The sequence below is a fragment of the Plecotus auritus genome, assembly GCF_963455305.1.
Source record: "Plecotus auritus genome assembly, chromosome: 6".
Taxonomy (NCBI): Eukaryota; Metazoa; Chordata; class Mammalia; order Chiroptera; family Vespertilionidae; genus Plecotus; species Plecotus auritus.
In genome coordinates this window covers 152,736,694-152,751,413 of record NC_137773.1, presented here as the reverse complement: position 1 = coordinate 152,751,413, position 14,720 = coordinate 152,736,694, and the positions used below count along the sequence as shown (strand labels likewise).

Genomic DNA, 14,720 nt, shown 5'->3' with positions numbered 1-14,720 from the left:
CCTTCAGTTACTCTATAATCCCTAAGCACAGCCTGGCACAGCAGGAAAACACTGGCATGGAAGCAAAGAGCTGAGTTCCACTACTTACTACCTATATGATCGTGGTCGTGTTTACTCATCTACAAAACAAGGACTGCCCAATTAACTAACTGGGACATAGTGAAGCTCAAATAAACTATAAAACATTAATAAAGGCAAAATATTATTATAATATTCAGTCTCTCCCACACACATGCTGACCTCTCAAGCTGTCTGTCCTCCTTCCTTATATTCATTGCCAAAGTTCTTGAATATCTGATCTACACAGGATGCCTGCCCTCCATTATTACCAACTCCCTCCTTCATTACCCTACACATAGGTTGCATACTCACCCTCTAAGGAGCCATACTCTAAAAGGTCTCAAGCCCTAATCAGAAAATTTATCAGTCTCTATATTTTGTAATTTATTTCATTTTACAAGATAATACATATTAAATATACAAAAATTATTGAAATACAGAAAAGAATAAAGTAAAAAAAATTATAATTCTATCACCAGAGAAAAAGACTATTAATATTTTGTTATATATCCTTCCAAATGATGTTCTATGCATATTATAATATATTCATATTTGCTTTTTAAATAAATATGGATCGTACTTTATATTTTTTATTAATCACATCTCTAGTTTACTTTTTCTTAACAACAGCTTTGTTGAGATACAGTTCTCAAACCTTAAAGTGTGCAATTCAGTAATTTTTAGTATATTAACAAAATCCTACATAGATTATCAGAATCTAATTCCAAAATATTTTCATCATTAATAAGAAACCCCAAAAGAAAGCCACCTCACACCATCAACATGCACTCCCTTCTTTCCCCTCCCCCTTAAATATTCTATGAATTTGCCTATTTTGAATGTTTCATATAAATACAATCATGTATTATGTGACCTTCTGTACCTGGCTTCTTTCACTTAGCTTAACGTTTTCAAAGGTTCATCAAAGGTTCACCCATTCCTTTTTATGGTCAAATATTATTCCCTTGTATGGATATACCACCTTCTGTTTATCCTCGGGTGATAAACATTTGTGCTGTTTAGCTACTATGAAAACTACTACTATAAACATCTATAATAGTAAAAGCATAATATGCTAATTAGACTAGACGTCCTTCCAGACAAAGCCACAGTGGGCGGGGGCCATGGCAGAGGCAGCAGAGGCCCCCGACCATGGCGGTGGTGGGCAGGGGCCGGGGCCAAGGTCCTTGCACGAATTTCGTGCATCAGGCCTCTAGCTTGTGTATAAGTCTTTGTGTAGATATATGTCCAAAGTAGTGCCTACAAGGGCCCACCAGTATGGTAGATGAGTAAAGAGAGCCAGGGACAAGGTAATGGGAGAGATGGAAATGCCAGTATGCTCAGTGTCTCACATTTGTCTTTCTTTGTCTCTCTCAGTCTCTCACATTTCTCTCTCTCTCTCTCTCTTTCTCTCCTCCCTCCCTCAATACTAAGATATAACTTAGAAACCATAAAATTCACTCTTTTTAAAGGGCTTTATAATATAATCACTAAGTTGTGGAACCATCACCATTATTTAATCCCAGAACATTTTCCTCATCCAGAAAGAAACCCTGTACCCATTAGCAGTCACTCCCCAGTGTTCCCTCCCAGCTCCTGGCAACTACTAATCTATTTTCTGTCTCTATGGATTTGTTTATTCTGGACATTTCATATAAATGGAATCATATATGCTAGATGGCCTTTGGATCAGGCTTCCCTCACTTAGCATAATGTTTTCAAGATTTATCTATGTTGCAGCAAGTATCAGTATTTCATTCCTTTCTACTAGTATTGCTAAGTAATATTCCATTATATGGATAAACCTTATTTGGTTTATCCATTTGACAGCTGACAGACTTTGTGGTTTCCACTTTTTAGATATTATGAAAAATGCTGCTCTGAACACTAGTGTAGAGATTTTTGTATGAACATGTTTTCAACTATTTGGGGTTTTTCTACCTATGAGTGAAATTGCAGGATCATAAGGTAACTCTATGATTATCATTTTGAGAAACTGTCAAACTGTTTTTGCAAAGTTGCTATACCATTTTATATTCCCACCAACAATGTGTGAAAGTTCAAATATCTCCCCATGCTCTCTAACACGTGTTACTATCTTTTTTATTACAGCCATTCTAGTGGGTATGAATTGGTCTCTCATTTTGGTTTTGGTTTGCCTTGCCCTAGTGACAAATGATGTGAAGTATCTTTTCATATACTTTTGGGTCCTGTTTGGAGAAAAACCTATTTGAGTCCTTTTTTTTAAATTGTTGCTTTTTTATTGAGTTGAATGTGTTTATTGAGGTGCATGTGTTTAATTGTTATGTTTTCCTGAGGCACTGACCCTTTTATTATTATAAAATGTTCTTGTCTCTAGTAGCAATTTCTATCTTAAAGTTTATCTTGTCCGATATTAATATAGCCTCACCAGCTCTCTAAGGTACTGTTTGCATGGTATATCTTTTTCAGCCATTCACTTTCAACCTATTTGTGACTTTGAATTAGACAGCACAGGAATATCATGTTTTTTCATCCTTTCTGCCTTTTATGTTTAATGTGAGTACCAATAAGGCAGGATTTATGTATGACATTTTGCTATTTGTTTTCTCTCTCTTACATGGTTTTTGTTGTTGCTGTTCTTCTGTTCTTCCATTACTGCCTTCTTTTTTGTTAAAAACATATTTTCTAGTATTCATTTTAATTCCCTTGTTTCTTTCACTATGTTTCTGAGTTTTACTAAATATTTTAACAGTTTATTTTTTAATGACTGCCTTAGGAAATACAATAACATCGAAAAGTGATCAAGTTAATACTAATTTAATTTTATTAATAGGCAAAAACTTTGCTCCAATATATATCTCTGTTTCCTGCTCCCTTCTCTGTACTATTATTGTCATAAATTATTTATTTACATAAGCCCCAAAATATAGTTTCACAATTTTTCTTTATAGGTCATTTTTAAGTTAGGTAAAAATAGTTACAAAAAATAATTTATATTCTCATATTTAGTTATGTATATATTTTTTCAGTGCTTTTATTTCTTCAGATAGGTTCAAGTTACTGCCTTGTGTCTCTTCCTTTCAGCACAAAAGATTCCTTTTAGAGAAAATCTGCTAGCAATAAATTCCCTGTTTTTATTTCCCTTGGAATGTCTTCCTTTTTTTATTATATATATATTTTTTCTCACTATATAATTATTGGTTGGCATCTTATTCTTTCAATACTTGAATATATAATCCCACTGGCAGCCAGTTTCCATCATTTCTGGTGAAATTTCAGCTTTTAACCTTATTGAAGATCTCTTGTACATGGTAAGTCACTTTTTTGTCTTACTGCTTTCAAGATTCTTTCTTTGGCCCTGACTGGTTTGGCTCAATGGATAGAGCGTCGGCCTGCGGGCTCAAGGGTCCCGGGTTCAATTCTGGTCAAGGGCATGTGCCTTGGTTGCATGCACATCCCCAGTGGGGGGTGTGCAGGAGGCAGCTGAATCGATGTGTCTCTCTCATCGATGTTTCTGACTCTCTATACCTCTCCTTTCCTCTCTGTAAAAAAATTAATAAAATATATTTTTTAAAAAAAGATTCTTTCTTTGTCTTTCAATGGTTTGCTTATCATGTGTCTGGTATGGCTCTCATTGATTGTCATCCTACTTGGAATTCGTTGATCTTCTTAGATATAAGGATTAATATTTTCCATCAAAGCTGGCGAATTTTCAGCCATATTTCTTCATCCATTCTTTCTGTTCCTTTTTCTCTCTCTTTGTCTTTTAGAACTCTTATTATGTGTATTAGAGGCCCGGTGCATGAAATTCAGGCACTCGGCGGGGGGGGGGGCGGGGGGAGGGTCCCTCAGCCCGGCCTGCACCCTCTCACAGTCTGAGAGTGAGAGAGTCCTTGGGGGATGTCTGGCAGTCAGACATCCTTAGCACTGCCACAGAGGTGGGAGAAGCTCCCACCACTACCACTGCACTTGCCAGCCTGTGAGTCTGGCTTCTGGCTGAGCAGCGCTCCCTCTGTGGGAGCACACTGACCATCAGGGGGCAGCTCCTGCATTGAGCGTCTGCCCGCTGGTGGTCAGTGTGCATCATTGTGATCGGTTGCTCTGCCATTTGGTCAATTTGCATATTAGCCTTTTATTATATAGGATGTTTGTAGATGAAGCATTTATAGAAAATATAATCTAGAATACTATAAAGGATTTAATTGAAAAATCTATGTGAAAGTTTAAAAAAACAGCAATTTTTCAAGTAGGCCTCAAGGAACAAATTAAAAATATAATTCAAATAAGAAAGAAGAAAATGGCAGAGCCAAGATCCAGGTGGCCTAAATCACCAATCAGAATTCAATCAGAAAGTTGGGACTGGGAACTGGGTAGTAAGTCCGCCAACATAATACATAGGGGAGAAGCATCAGTAGTCAGAATGTGCCAATAATATTTCCTGAGAAAACACATCACTTTTACTGCTCTAACCCAGCCACCAGCTGTTCCTCACTGGGTTCTGGCACTAATAATGATCTGCTTACCCCCTCATGGTTCATGAAGGCATGTGATGAGAGCAACACATTCTGTTCCCTTCCCTTCTCCCCACCCCAGACCTGGAATGAAGCACCTCCAAGCCAAGGCCTATTGCACTTAACAAGAGAGCAGGTGTTAATGGCAAAGCAAGAGAACAGATGCACTCAGGGGAAATCCAATCTCAAGTTAGAAGTTTGATTCATCTGTTAGCTTTGCAAAATCTCACTTGTTAATTCCCACAAGATTTTTACCATGGAGCCATGCCCTCTGTATCCCAGCATCATATTTTAGGCAGTGGTATTCAAGTGTCACATTTCAGACAAAGCTAACAGATGAATCCAACTTCTAACTTGAGTTTAAGTTGCACAGATGTATTTGTTAAAATTCATGGAATGGTTCACTTAAGATCTGTGTACTTCATAACATAAATTTGATGTCAAAAAAAGAACTATAAACAAATATTGAGCTCTAGTTAATGATATGCAAGCAGTTTTTAGGGGAAGTTTACTGATGTCCACAACTTACTTTGAAATACGTATTTTAAAGGTGGATTAATAGGAAGATGGATAATTATGAGAGCAAATATAATAAAATTATTAATTATAGAATCTGCATGACAAGTACATGGATGTTCATGTGAGACTCAACTTTTCTTGTAGGTTTGAAAATGTCATAAAAAATTTGACAAAAAATTGCTACATGAACCCAGGAATCTTGTATCAGTTTTTGATTTATATGCTGACCAATGCAATGCCAAGAGAGAATGAATAGGGAAAAAATAATTAAGCATGATGTAAAAATATAGAACCCTTTTTAAAAAAATGAATAGCACAAATTTGTATCAGAGTGGTAACTTTTAGTTATCAAAGCTATTTTGCTGTTTATTTTGTGGTTAACTATGGTTAATGAACTGATAAGAAAAGCACCAGAGATTCCCCACATGGTTTTATCTACAGCAGCGGCTCTCAACCTGTGGGTTGCGACCCACAGGTTGAGAACCGCTAGCAAGGTCGTCTAAGACCATTGGAAAACACAGATATTTACATTATGATTCATTAACAGTAGCAAAATTACAGTTATAAAGTAGCAACGAAAATAATTTTATGGTTGGGGGTCACCACAACATGAGGAACTGTATTAAAGGGTCGCGGCATTAAAAAGGTTGAGAACTACTGGTAAGCAATCAATCAATATGTTAACTGAATGAATGAATGGACTCTACCCCAAGCATATTTTACCTGGTGGTAGTGGTCTTCCCCTCCATCTTTTGACTGTTCCAGATTTTCACTGTACCATCATTTGAACATGTTGCAAAAAGTGAGTGTTCATCAGAGACTCTAATTCGATTCACAGCAGATTTATGTTCATGAAGATGTGCAACTAGTAGCCCTTTAGGACGCCACCCTGAGGAAAAGCAAATGAAACGTTTATAAATACAATCTTTTCCTCACCGTGCCCCCACCTATAATCACCAACCATCAGCATGAGAACAGTGATAAGAACTAAACAAAGAGTGCCAATACAGACTGGTCTAGTAGGCCATGACAGATACTATTATCTATTAAGATATCCAAGATAACAATTAAGTGTTTCTAAGGTAGCCTTACAAAGACTGGCGTTCTTCTCTAGTGTCTGAGAAGGAACAATAGTCGATTGCTACTCAGAAAACCCCCGACTACTTGCTCGGTAGCAAGAGGTAACGACTATCCTGACCTAGAGAAACTGGATGCTAGGAATGCAGCCTGAGCCTGAAAGTCTCAAAGACCCAGATTCACTATACCTTAAATGTCTGATCTGAGGGTACATATTTAAACTCTCTGAGCTTCAATTCCTCAAATGTAAAATGAGTGAAATATTACTTCAACCAAAAGCTCACTACATGGATAAATGAGATGTACAGAGTCTAACACTGAACCAAGTGCATGGTAAGCACCCAATATTGATTTCTTCTCTACCTGCAGTCATTTATTCTATGGCATCAACATGTTAGTATAAATGGTATTATAAATTACAGCCTCAGAATGCCCATGAATTTTCTAGTACTTTTTTATGACATCTACTAGTATACCTTTCTGTTTTATTATATATTTTTTGTGTATGAGTAATTTCCTCTAATAAATTATAAATTCTCTGAGGCTAAGACACCATGTTTTATCTATTCTGAATAATTCACAGTATCTAGCATGTCCTTGCACATAACTGTCTTTAAGGTTTGATGAATAAAATTCTATAGTATGTGCAACATTTCATCATTTTTAATATTAATTTTAAAATAAAACAAAACAGAAAGCTACTCTAAAGATCATACTATATTAGGAGTTAGCACTGTGCCTACTTAAGTAATAACAATGTCATTTTAGGATGAAATTCTTTTTTATCAAGAAACAAAAATGAAACCAAGACTACTTCCAAACTTGGCTTACACTAAGATAAAAAATACAATGTTTCCCCTTGGATCTCTAACCCACATGTGTGAGAAGAACAGCTGGATATGATTTTTAAGGAAGATATGCTGGATTTGAAAACGATCAAAACACTTTGCCAGGAAGTCTAGATAATCTCCCAGGCTAGGTTGAACATTTCCCTCTAGAGAAAATCAATTTCACACAACAACTCAAGTGTGGGGAAAAAAAGTAAGAGCCCAACAGTCACTGCACATTTCTTGAACCACAAAATTTGACACCTTTTCTGTGATTAATGTATAACAGCTCCACTTAAAGTAAAAAATGCCACTTAAAAAAGACAGGTTCTATCAAAAAATAAAATAGCTTGCGGTCAACTTTTTTTTAAAGCAATGTTGGTAAATAATATTGAACTACATTACAGAAACAACTTAAATATTCCAGGATATTTATTTTGATAAGAAAATTTATGTGACTTCAAAATGCCACTAACCACTTAACAATATTTTCTAAAACTTTAAATCATTTATCTATACCAACATGTTTCCTGAGTTCACAATAGAAGCCCATGGAAATTCACATAATTTTAAATCTCTATACATAACCACACTATACATTTCTCCTCAGAATTCAAGATAAATTTTTATTATTAAAAATCTATTCATAGAAACTCATTAAAAATGTTTTTCAAAATCTGCAAATCTAATATGAAAGACTAGCTCTACCACATTAAACTGGGCAAGTCATAACTGAGCCACGTTTTCATCTGAAATATCTAACTTTCTTTCAAATCTCAGCATGTAGGAGTATTTCTCCAAAATCTTAATGTTGATAATTGCTGAATAGTTGGGTATAGGTAATTTTGTTTTCTTTTCAAAGCACCCATAATTTTCTATGTTTTTAATCATTTTTTAAAAGAAAATTAAGATGTTGCCCTAGCCGGTTTGGCTTAGTGGATAGAGTGTTGGCCTGCAGACCAAAGGGTCCCGGGTTGGATTCTGGTCAAGGGCACTTTCCTTGGTTGCAGGCTCCTCCCCAGCCCAGGGCCTGGTCGGTGCTCGTGCAGGAGGCAACCAATAGATGTGTTTCTCTCACATCAATGTTTCTCTCTGTCTTTCCCTCTCTCTTACAAAAAAAATCTATTGAAAAAATATATCCTCCGATGAGAATTAAAAGAAAATTAAGATGTTAAACCCTTCAGAAATTAAAAGGTGAAAAAGAAGCCTGACATTCAATGAGAAAGCAGTATAGCATTAAAGCTAGCAGGTGAAACCTAACTTGGTAAATGGGGAAAATGGGCCACAGACAGGCTAAAACAGTGACTTAAACAAGACACTGCAAGTTGCCCCTACCGCTAAGATGATCCAAACTCCACAATTAATGACTTTAGACTTCTCACTTACTGCTTCCTCCTCTAGGCTTCCAAAGTGGCAGTCTGTTCTGACTCCCTCTGCCTGGTAGTTAATTATCAGTACCTTCACTAGATTCTAGGCTTCAGCACCCAGGCTGGAATACAACTGCCTCGCAATGGCACCTTACCAGGCGGTGGTGGTTTACTCTCCCACTCTGCGTTTTCCATCATCTGCTTAGCTATTCTCTCAGCATTGCACTGCTCCCGCTTTTGTTGTATGAGTTGCTGAAGCTCAGTTTTACAAGTCGTGATCCGAATCTGGTAGGTGGACGGTAAAATTGTACTACTTAAAACCTGTATTGTTGGTTTTCTACTTTGGGCATGTGTCACTTCTGGAACCTACAAAACAAATAGAATTATAGGTATTTATATTATAAGCAAACTGTATCTGTTGATAAAAATGTACCTAAGTTCTCTTTATTCATTAAATCAGCTTTTTGTCCTTATTAATATACTGATTTTTTTTTAAATATATTTTATTGATATTTCACAGAGAGGAAGGGATAGGGATAGAGAGCTAGAAACATCGATCAGCTGCCTCCTGCACGCCTCCTACTGGAGATGTGCCCACAACCAAGGTACATGCCCTTGACCGGAATCAAACCCGGGACCTTTCAGTCCGCAGGCCGACGCTCTATCCACTGAGCCAAACCGGTTTCGGCAATATACTGATTTTTAAATACATTCAAATACAATGACGCTTTCAATGAAAATCTAGTTAAAATTAAATTTAACCACAATATTACATATGCAAACTTCTACATTAAAAAAATCAGTGTAGCAATAACATTAAACAAAATCCTCATTAAGTGAAAAGAATAGAATGTTATCCATTTGTTCAGTAAATATTTTCATTTAAGATATGACTGGCTAGGGAAGAGTTACCTTAAATTACAAATTTACTTCAAATATATCTAAATCATCATGTTATTCTCACACAGGGGAAACCTGGGACTTTTCTTCCCAGAAGCGTTTTTGTTATTTACAGATATAACGATGTTATACTAGAGAAAGAATAAAAAGAGAATTAAAAGGTTCACTGCACACTAATTTATAATCACAGTTCATAATGATGTCTCCAATCACAATTTCAAGTCACTTTATTAGTGAGTACTCTAAAACCAGACCCTTTTTGATGCTTTCAATAACTAGATTTCCCCTTGGCTATAAAATTAAACATAAACCTGTCTTAAAAAGAAACATGTCCTCCTACAGTACAGTACACAGCCTTTAAACATCCAAAAGGAAGACTATTGACTAGGTGACAGTACCTGCGGAGAAGTTGACAAGGGGACACAAATGCCAGCAGAGGACTCAGAACGAGAAGGCTTCCCAGTCTGAATCACCTCCTGCTCACTCCCTTTAGGTAGGGCCTGTGCGATGGTCGGTGGTTCCAGTGACCCAAACATGCTTTTCCATTCTTCATTTACATTTGAGTCTTGTTTCACATGTTTTCTAGCTACAAAAACAGATTCAGAATAGACTGAAGGAAACCTCTAAAACCAGTATGTATTTTTATTGCTTTTTTTTGTTGTTATTGTTTTTTTGTTTTGTTTTGTTTTGTTTTGGTGGGGGAGAGACAGCAATGGACTTTCACCCTATTTGTTCTTTATGATCTCCAATATATTTATGTTTATATTTATATTAAAACTCATTAACTCTCGCTTCATCCCTAGGACAGATGGAACAGATGCACTTTCAATGGTGTTAATAATTAGACCTGATTGCTTCCTAGTTTCCCAAGGCTAGCTCACTTTCAAGTAACACTTCATCTGAAGAACTAATAACAAAAATAACTTTTTTAAATGTCAATGACCACACTGCTAAATATGACCTATTTCCAGGATTGGTTGCTGAAGAAGACAAAAGTAAAAATAGAATAAAAAATCAATTGTTATACAGCTACCTCCTGACCATAAACAGATGAGAAATCATCTTTGTCCAATTACAAAATGTATATTAAGTAACACAAAGTTCCAGAATTATCAAAATATAATATGAATTACTCCCATAAGTTTGTATGCCTCGTAAACTATATAGTTTAGTGATACACTGCCATATTATTTTACAAACATAATATATGCTATTTCACAACTTGCTTTTTCTTCTAGTTAACTAAATATGTTGAACATTTATTTCACCAATCCCTATCAATGGACACTTCATTTCTTCCTTTTTTTTTTTTTCCCACTGAGAACATCTGTATACGTATTTCTTCACATGTATGTTGGTTTTTCTTAGGAGAAATTTCCAGAACTGAAAACAGTGATTCCAAGGGTAAGGACATTGCCTTCTAACAAGAGTATGTTCAATTTATAATCTCATCTACAGTGTATGAAATACCTATTTCCATACACCCTTGTTAACGCTAGGCATCATCAGTCTTTGCTAATCATATAGGCAGAAAATGGCATCTCACTGTCTTAATTCACATTTCTTTCTTTACCTTTTCAAACATATGCATTTCTATTATTCTATTAGTTGTATGTTCAAATCCTTCACTGTTTTTCTTGTGGCAGTGCTTCCATTTTCTTATTAAATACAATGCTTTACTTATTATGAATGCAAACCATTGATAATTAAGTAGCAAATACTTTATCCCAAATTTGGCAATTAGAGGTTTATTTTAAATATAATTCATCAGCTGCCCTCATAAGCTGATACTAGAATAGAGGAATTTTTAAAAACATGTCCTTGGAATTGAGTACATCTCCAAAAAGGGTTAAGGGGGAAAGGCTTGAGATCTTAAAAACCTCATACAATCAAGGTCAGTATCACCATTACAAAACCTGACAATTCTAAATCTAGAGACTTCCTGTATTTCATTGTTAATAACAAGACTATTCTTTTCAAATCACTGGACATTACTCACTAATAACAAACCAGAAACATTTCATTTTACATAGACTAGTCACTTTGGGTTAGTGTTTAAAGGATTAAAAAATAGAATTTCACCTTCAGTCATACACCTCCACAGAGGCAACATGATTTTATTACAAGAGTAGAGCTTTAGAGTCAAGCTTTGATTTGAATCTGATTCTGACACATACAGAGCCATGACTTTGACAGGTTACTTTACCTTTGACCTGTAGTTCACTTCTCCACTTTTCCTCCCCCAAATCTTCCTACTACATAATGGAGTCACTCGCTGTATATGAAAGCTCTGTATCTAGGATATGTGACTTTTATTTTATTACTAATTAGCTAACAGTAGCTTTATGAAATAACTAATAATTACAAACTACACACACAAGTGTACTAACCTCGCTTGTCATCTGGTTCCTGTTTGGTTTTAACAAGATCTACTTGTCTCCCAGTTATGCCCAAGGCAGCTAAGTCAATTACGCCCTTCTGACTACTATCATGAAGATGGCTCTGGTCCACTATATTGGCCTTTGCTTTGTTAGATTTCATCATGAAGTCTTTTAGTGCCAAAAGTTTGTCTTCCTCTTCTTCTGTCATTCCCTAAAACCAAATAAAACCATATGTTCTAGGTTATTTTTGCAAATAGTAACAACAGGCCTCGGAATGACTGAGAACTGAAGGGTGAAATCAGCCAATTTAAAATTCTCAGAGTCAGCATGGTAAAATGAAGCAACAGGCAAGAGAAAAAGAAAGTAGCAATACAGGAAAACATCTCACTACTCTGGTCTCCCAGAACACACACTCTCCAGTAGGACACTTTCTATTTTGTATCATGATTTATATCCTAACTTTTTTCTAAATGAGAGCATTCAAGTATAACCCATTTTAGAAATCTCGAAAGAACTTAACGCAGTGCCTGGTATCTAGTAGATCTTTAATATATAACTTTGAATACACAAATGTTAAGTATCTAAACAATAAATCTGGAAATACATTTTTAAACAAAAAAAAAGTATACTTAAGTCCACCTTGCTCCAAGAAGTGTTGAGAATATTAAATGAGATACTGTGTGAGAGCACTGCATATACAGAAAACATTATACACACCTCAGAATTGATAGGCATGGTGGCTGAAATGCAGATGTGAGCAACTAGCATTTTAGGATAACACTACTATAATTGGAGTCAGACTGCCTAGGTTCAAATCCCAACTCTGTTACTTACATACCTGTGTGACCCTGGGCAACATATCCAATTTCTATGTACCCCTACTTATTTATCTGTAAAATGAAGATAACTGCTAGCACCTATCTGACAAAGTTATTATGAATTTTTTATAAGTTAATCCACCTAAGACACTTAGAAAAATTGAAACTAACAGCTAACAATTACTAAATAATTAATTTAAATAATTCATTCAATGTGCAACTTAAATTTTCTGGTAAATCGAACAATTCTGCATTTTCTTAACTTTCCAACCATGCACAGAATCCTCTAGAATGTTATTATGCAAATAAAAAATTAATAAAATGTAAATGGCAATTCCCGAGGCCTCAATCTAGAGTTTAAAGCAATAGTCACAATCCACAGTCAGAGTAAGACCAAAAAAAAAAAACAAAAAAACAACACAAAACACTAGAAAGTTAGAAAGCTGAGAAATAATAAAATTGCGATTCCTGTGATTGGAGAGGAAAAAATGGCGGTGGAATAGACAAACATGTCCTGAGCCGTGTCCTGGAGCAGATAGAAAGAGCAGGTGAGGGTCACACGGGGAGTGTGTGTTGATGAGTTGAGGGATAACTATACTCCAGGAGACGGTGGGGGAATGCTAGACGGGGCAGCCCCAACTGCTGCTGGGTTCCCTCCCAGAGCAAGTGGCTCCGACGCAGAGACCGTGCCATCTTGAAGGGGAAAGTGGATGTTATTGGAAGCCTGAAAATCTACAACTACAGCACCCACCGAACAGCTGCAAACCCCAGAGCACTGGTCCCCAATTGGCGCCAACACGCGGATTCAGAGGAGCTCTACACCCCACCATGGAAAGGTCAGATTTCACCTGGGATAAGGTGAGGTCTCTGGTCCTGGCAGGAGAGAGAAATGCGCACACTGCGGGAGCTGGAGGACCGGGGGAAGTCTGAGCCTAGGAAAATCCGTGGCTGTTGGGGCTGGAGTGATCCGTGAATGTGAAAGGGGGTCCTCAGAGCTGTTAACAGAAAGGAACTCTAAAAAGCAACCCCTTTTGATCTGACGCAAAAGGAGAGCCTAAAAAATTTAAAAGTGTGCTGGCTGCTTAGACCCAAGGGGGAAAAAAAGACTGCATAGACTTGCGCTGGCTTTTTTGTTGTTTTTTCTTTTTTCTTTTTCCTCTTTAAATCCTTGCTTCTGATTACTAAGCCCAATACATAAAATCACCCAGTTGGGGACACCCTAAGAGACTGCAGGGGAAAGTTGTTTTTCTGGAACCTGGGGAATAACCATCAGAGAACCAGCTCTGGGGCAATCCACTCCCACAAACCGGTTTGAATGCCACAGGGAAAGCAGGATCTAAGCACTGGCTAGAGAGGACCTATAGACCCAGAGGTCAATCCAGAAACACTGCCACCCAGGGGTTGAATCACAAATTGACTCTTGTGTAAACACAAATAAAGGAATACAAGAAATTAAGACACACTGCCTGCTTAAAAATCAGGACTGGCTTACAACACTGAGGAGCAGGGAACTGCAATACTGTCCTGACTAGGAAACAGGTGTGCCAAACAGAGGAAGTGAATGACCTTCACTACTACACATTTATATTTTTTTATTATTTTCATCTTTTACTTAAGAAACTAATTTTTTTCCTCACTTGATTTTACCTTTTTAATTATTACATTTTTATTTTCAATCAGTATTATTACTACAAATATTTTACCTTTTTTAAAAAAAGTATTTTATTTTCTCTTTATTTTACTTTGGGAGTAGTGTTCTACATTCTATTTTCATCTTCCCTTTAGCATCATTTCACTCTATCTCAACTTTACCTTTATGCCATCACTCTGTTCCTCACTTTTCCCTTTTTGTTGTCCTGTTTCTCTTACCCTTTTCCTGCTATAGATTCTCCATATTCTTTCTTTTTACGCCCCGTTAAAATTTCACCCTACTTATATATCTATTTTCCAATCCCCTGCTCCAAGTCCATACATACTTCTCTCTTCTCTGTCTTCACTATCCAAAAAAATGTTTTTCTCTGTATCCTTTTGTTGTTGTTTGCTTGTTGATTGTATTGATTTTTTATGCTTGTCGGTGAGATTGTTTTGCTTCTTTTTTTTGTTGTTTGTATTGTTTTTGCTTCTGTTTTCCCTCACCTTGCTTGATATTAGCTCTTGTTTGTAGTTTGTATTCATCTCCAGGTACTTGTTGCTGGCATTTGTTGGGATTAGTGGCTAATCTATTGGAGTTTTCTCCCCATATATATAATTTGTTTCCCACTTCTTTCGTATTCTCTTT

The 14,720-nt window shown here is 36.4% G+C and overlaps 1 protein-coding gene across 3 annotated transcripts in view; it reads right to left on the bottom strand.

The window, feature by feature from the left end:
* PIK3R4 (phosphoinositide-3-kinase regulatory subunit 4) overlaps positions 1-14,720 on the bottom strand; it is a 66,255-nt gene that overhangs the window by 12,996 nt on the left and 38,539 nt on the right. For all 3 annotated transcript variants that reach the window (XM_080675731.1, XM_080675733.1, XM_080675732.1), the window contains exons 10-13: positions 11,634-11,835; positions 9,642-9,829; positions 8,499-8,709; positions 5,796-5,961 (exon numbers count right to left, since the gene is read on the bottom strand). In XM_080675731.1, coding sequence (XP_080531857.1) covers positions 5,796-5,961; positions 8,499-8,709; positions 9,642-9,829; positions 11,634-11,835 — 767 coding nt within the window. The remainder of the gene's footprint in view (positions 1-5,795; positions 5,962-8,498; positions 8,710-9,641; positions 9,830-11,633; positions 11,836-14,720) is intronic.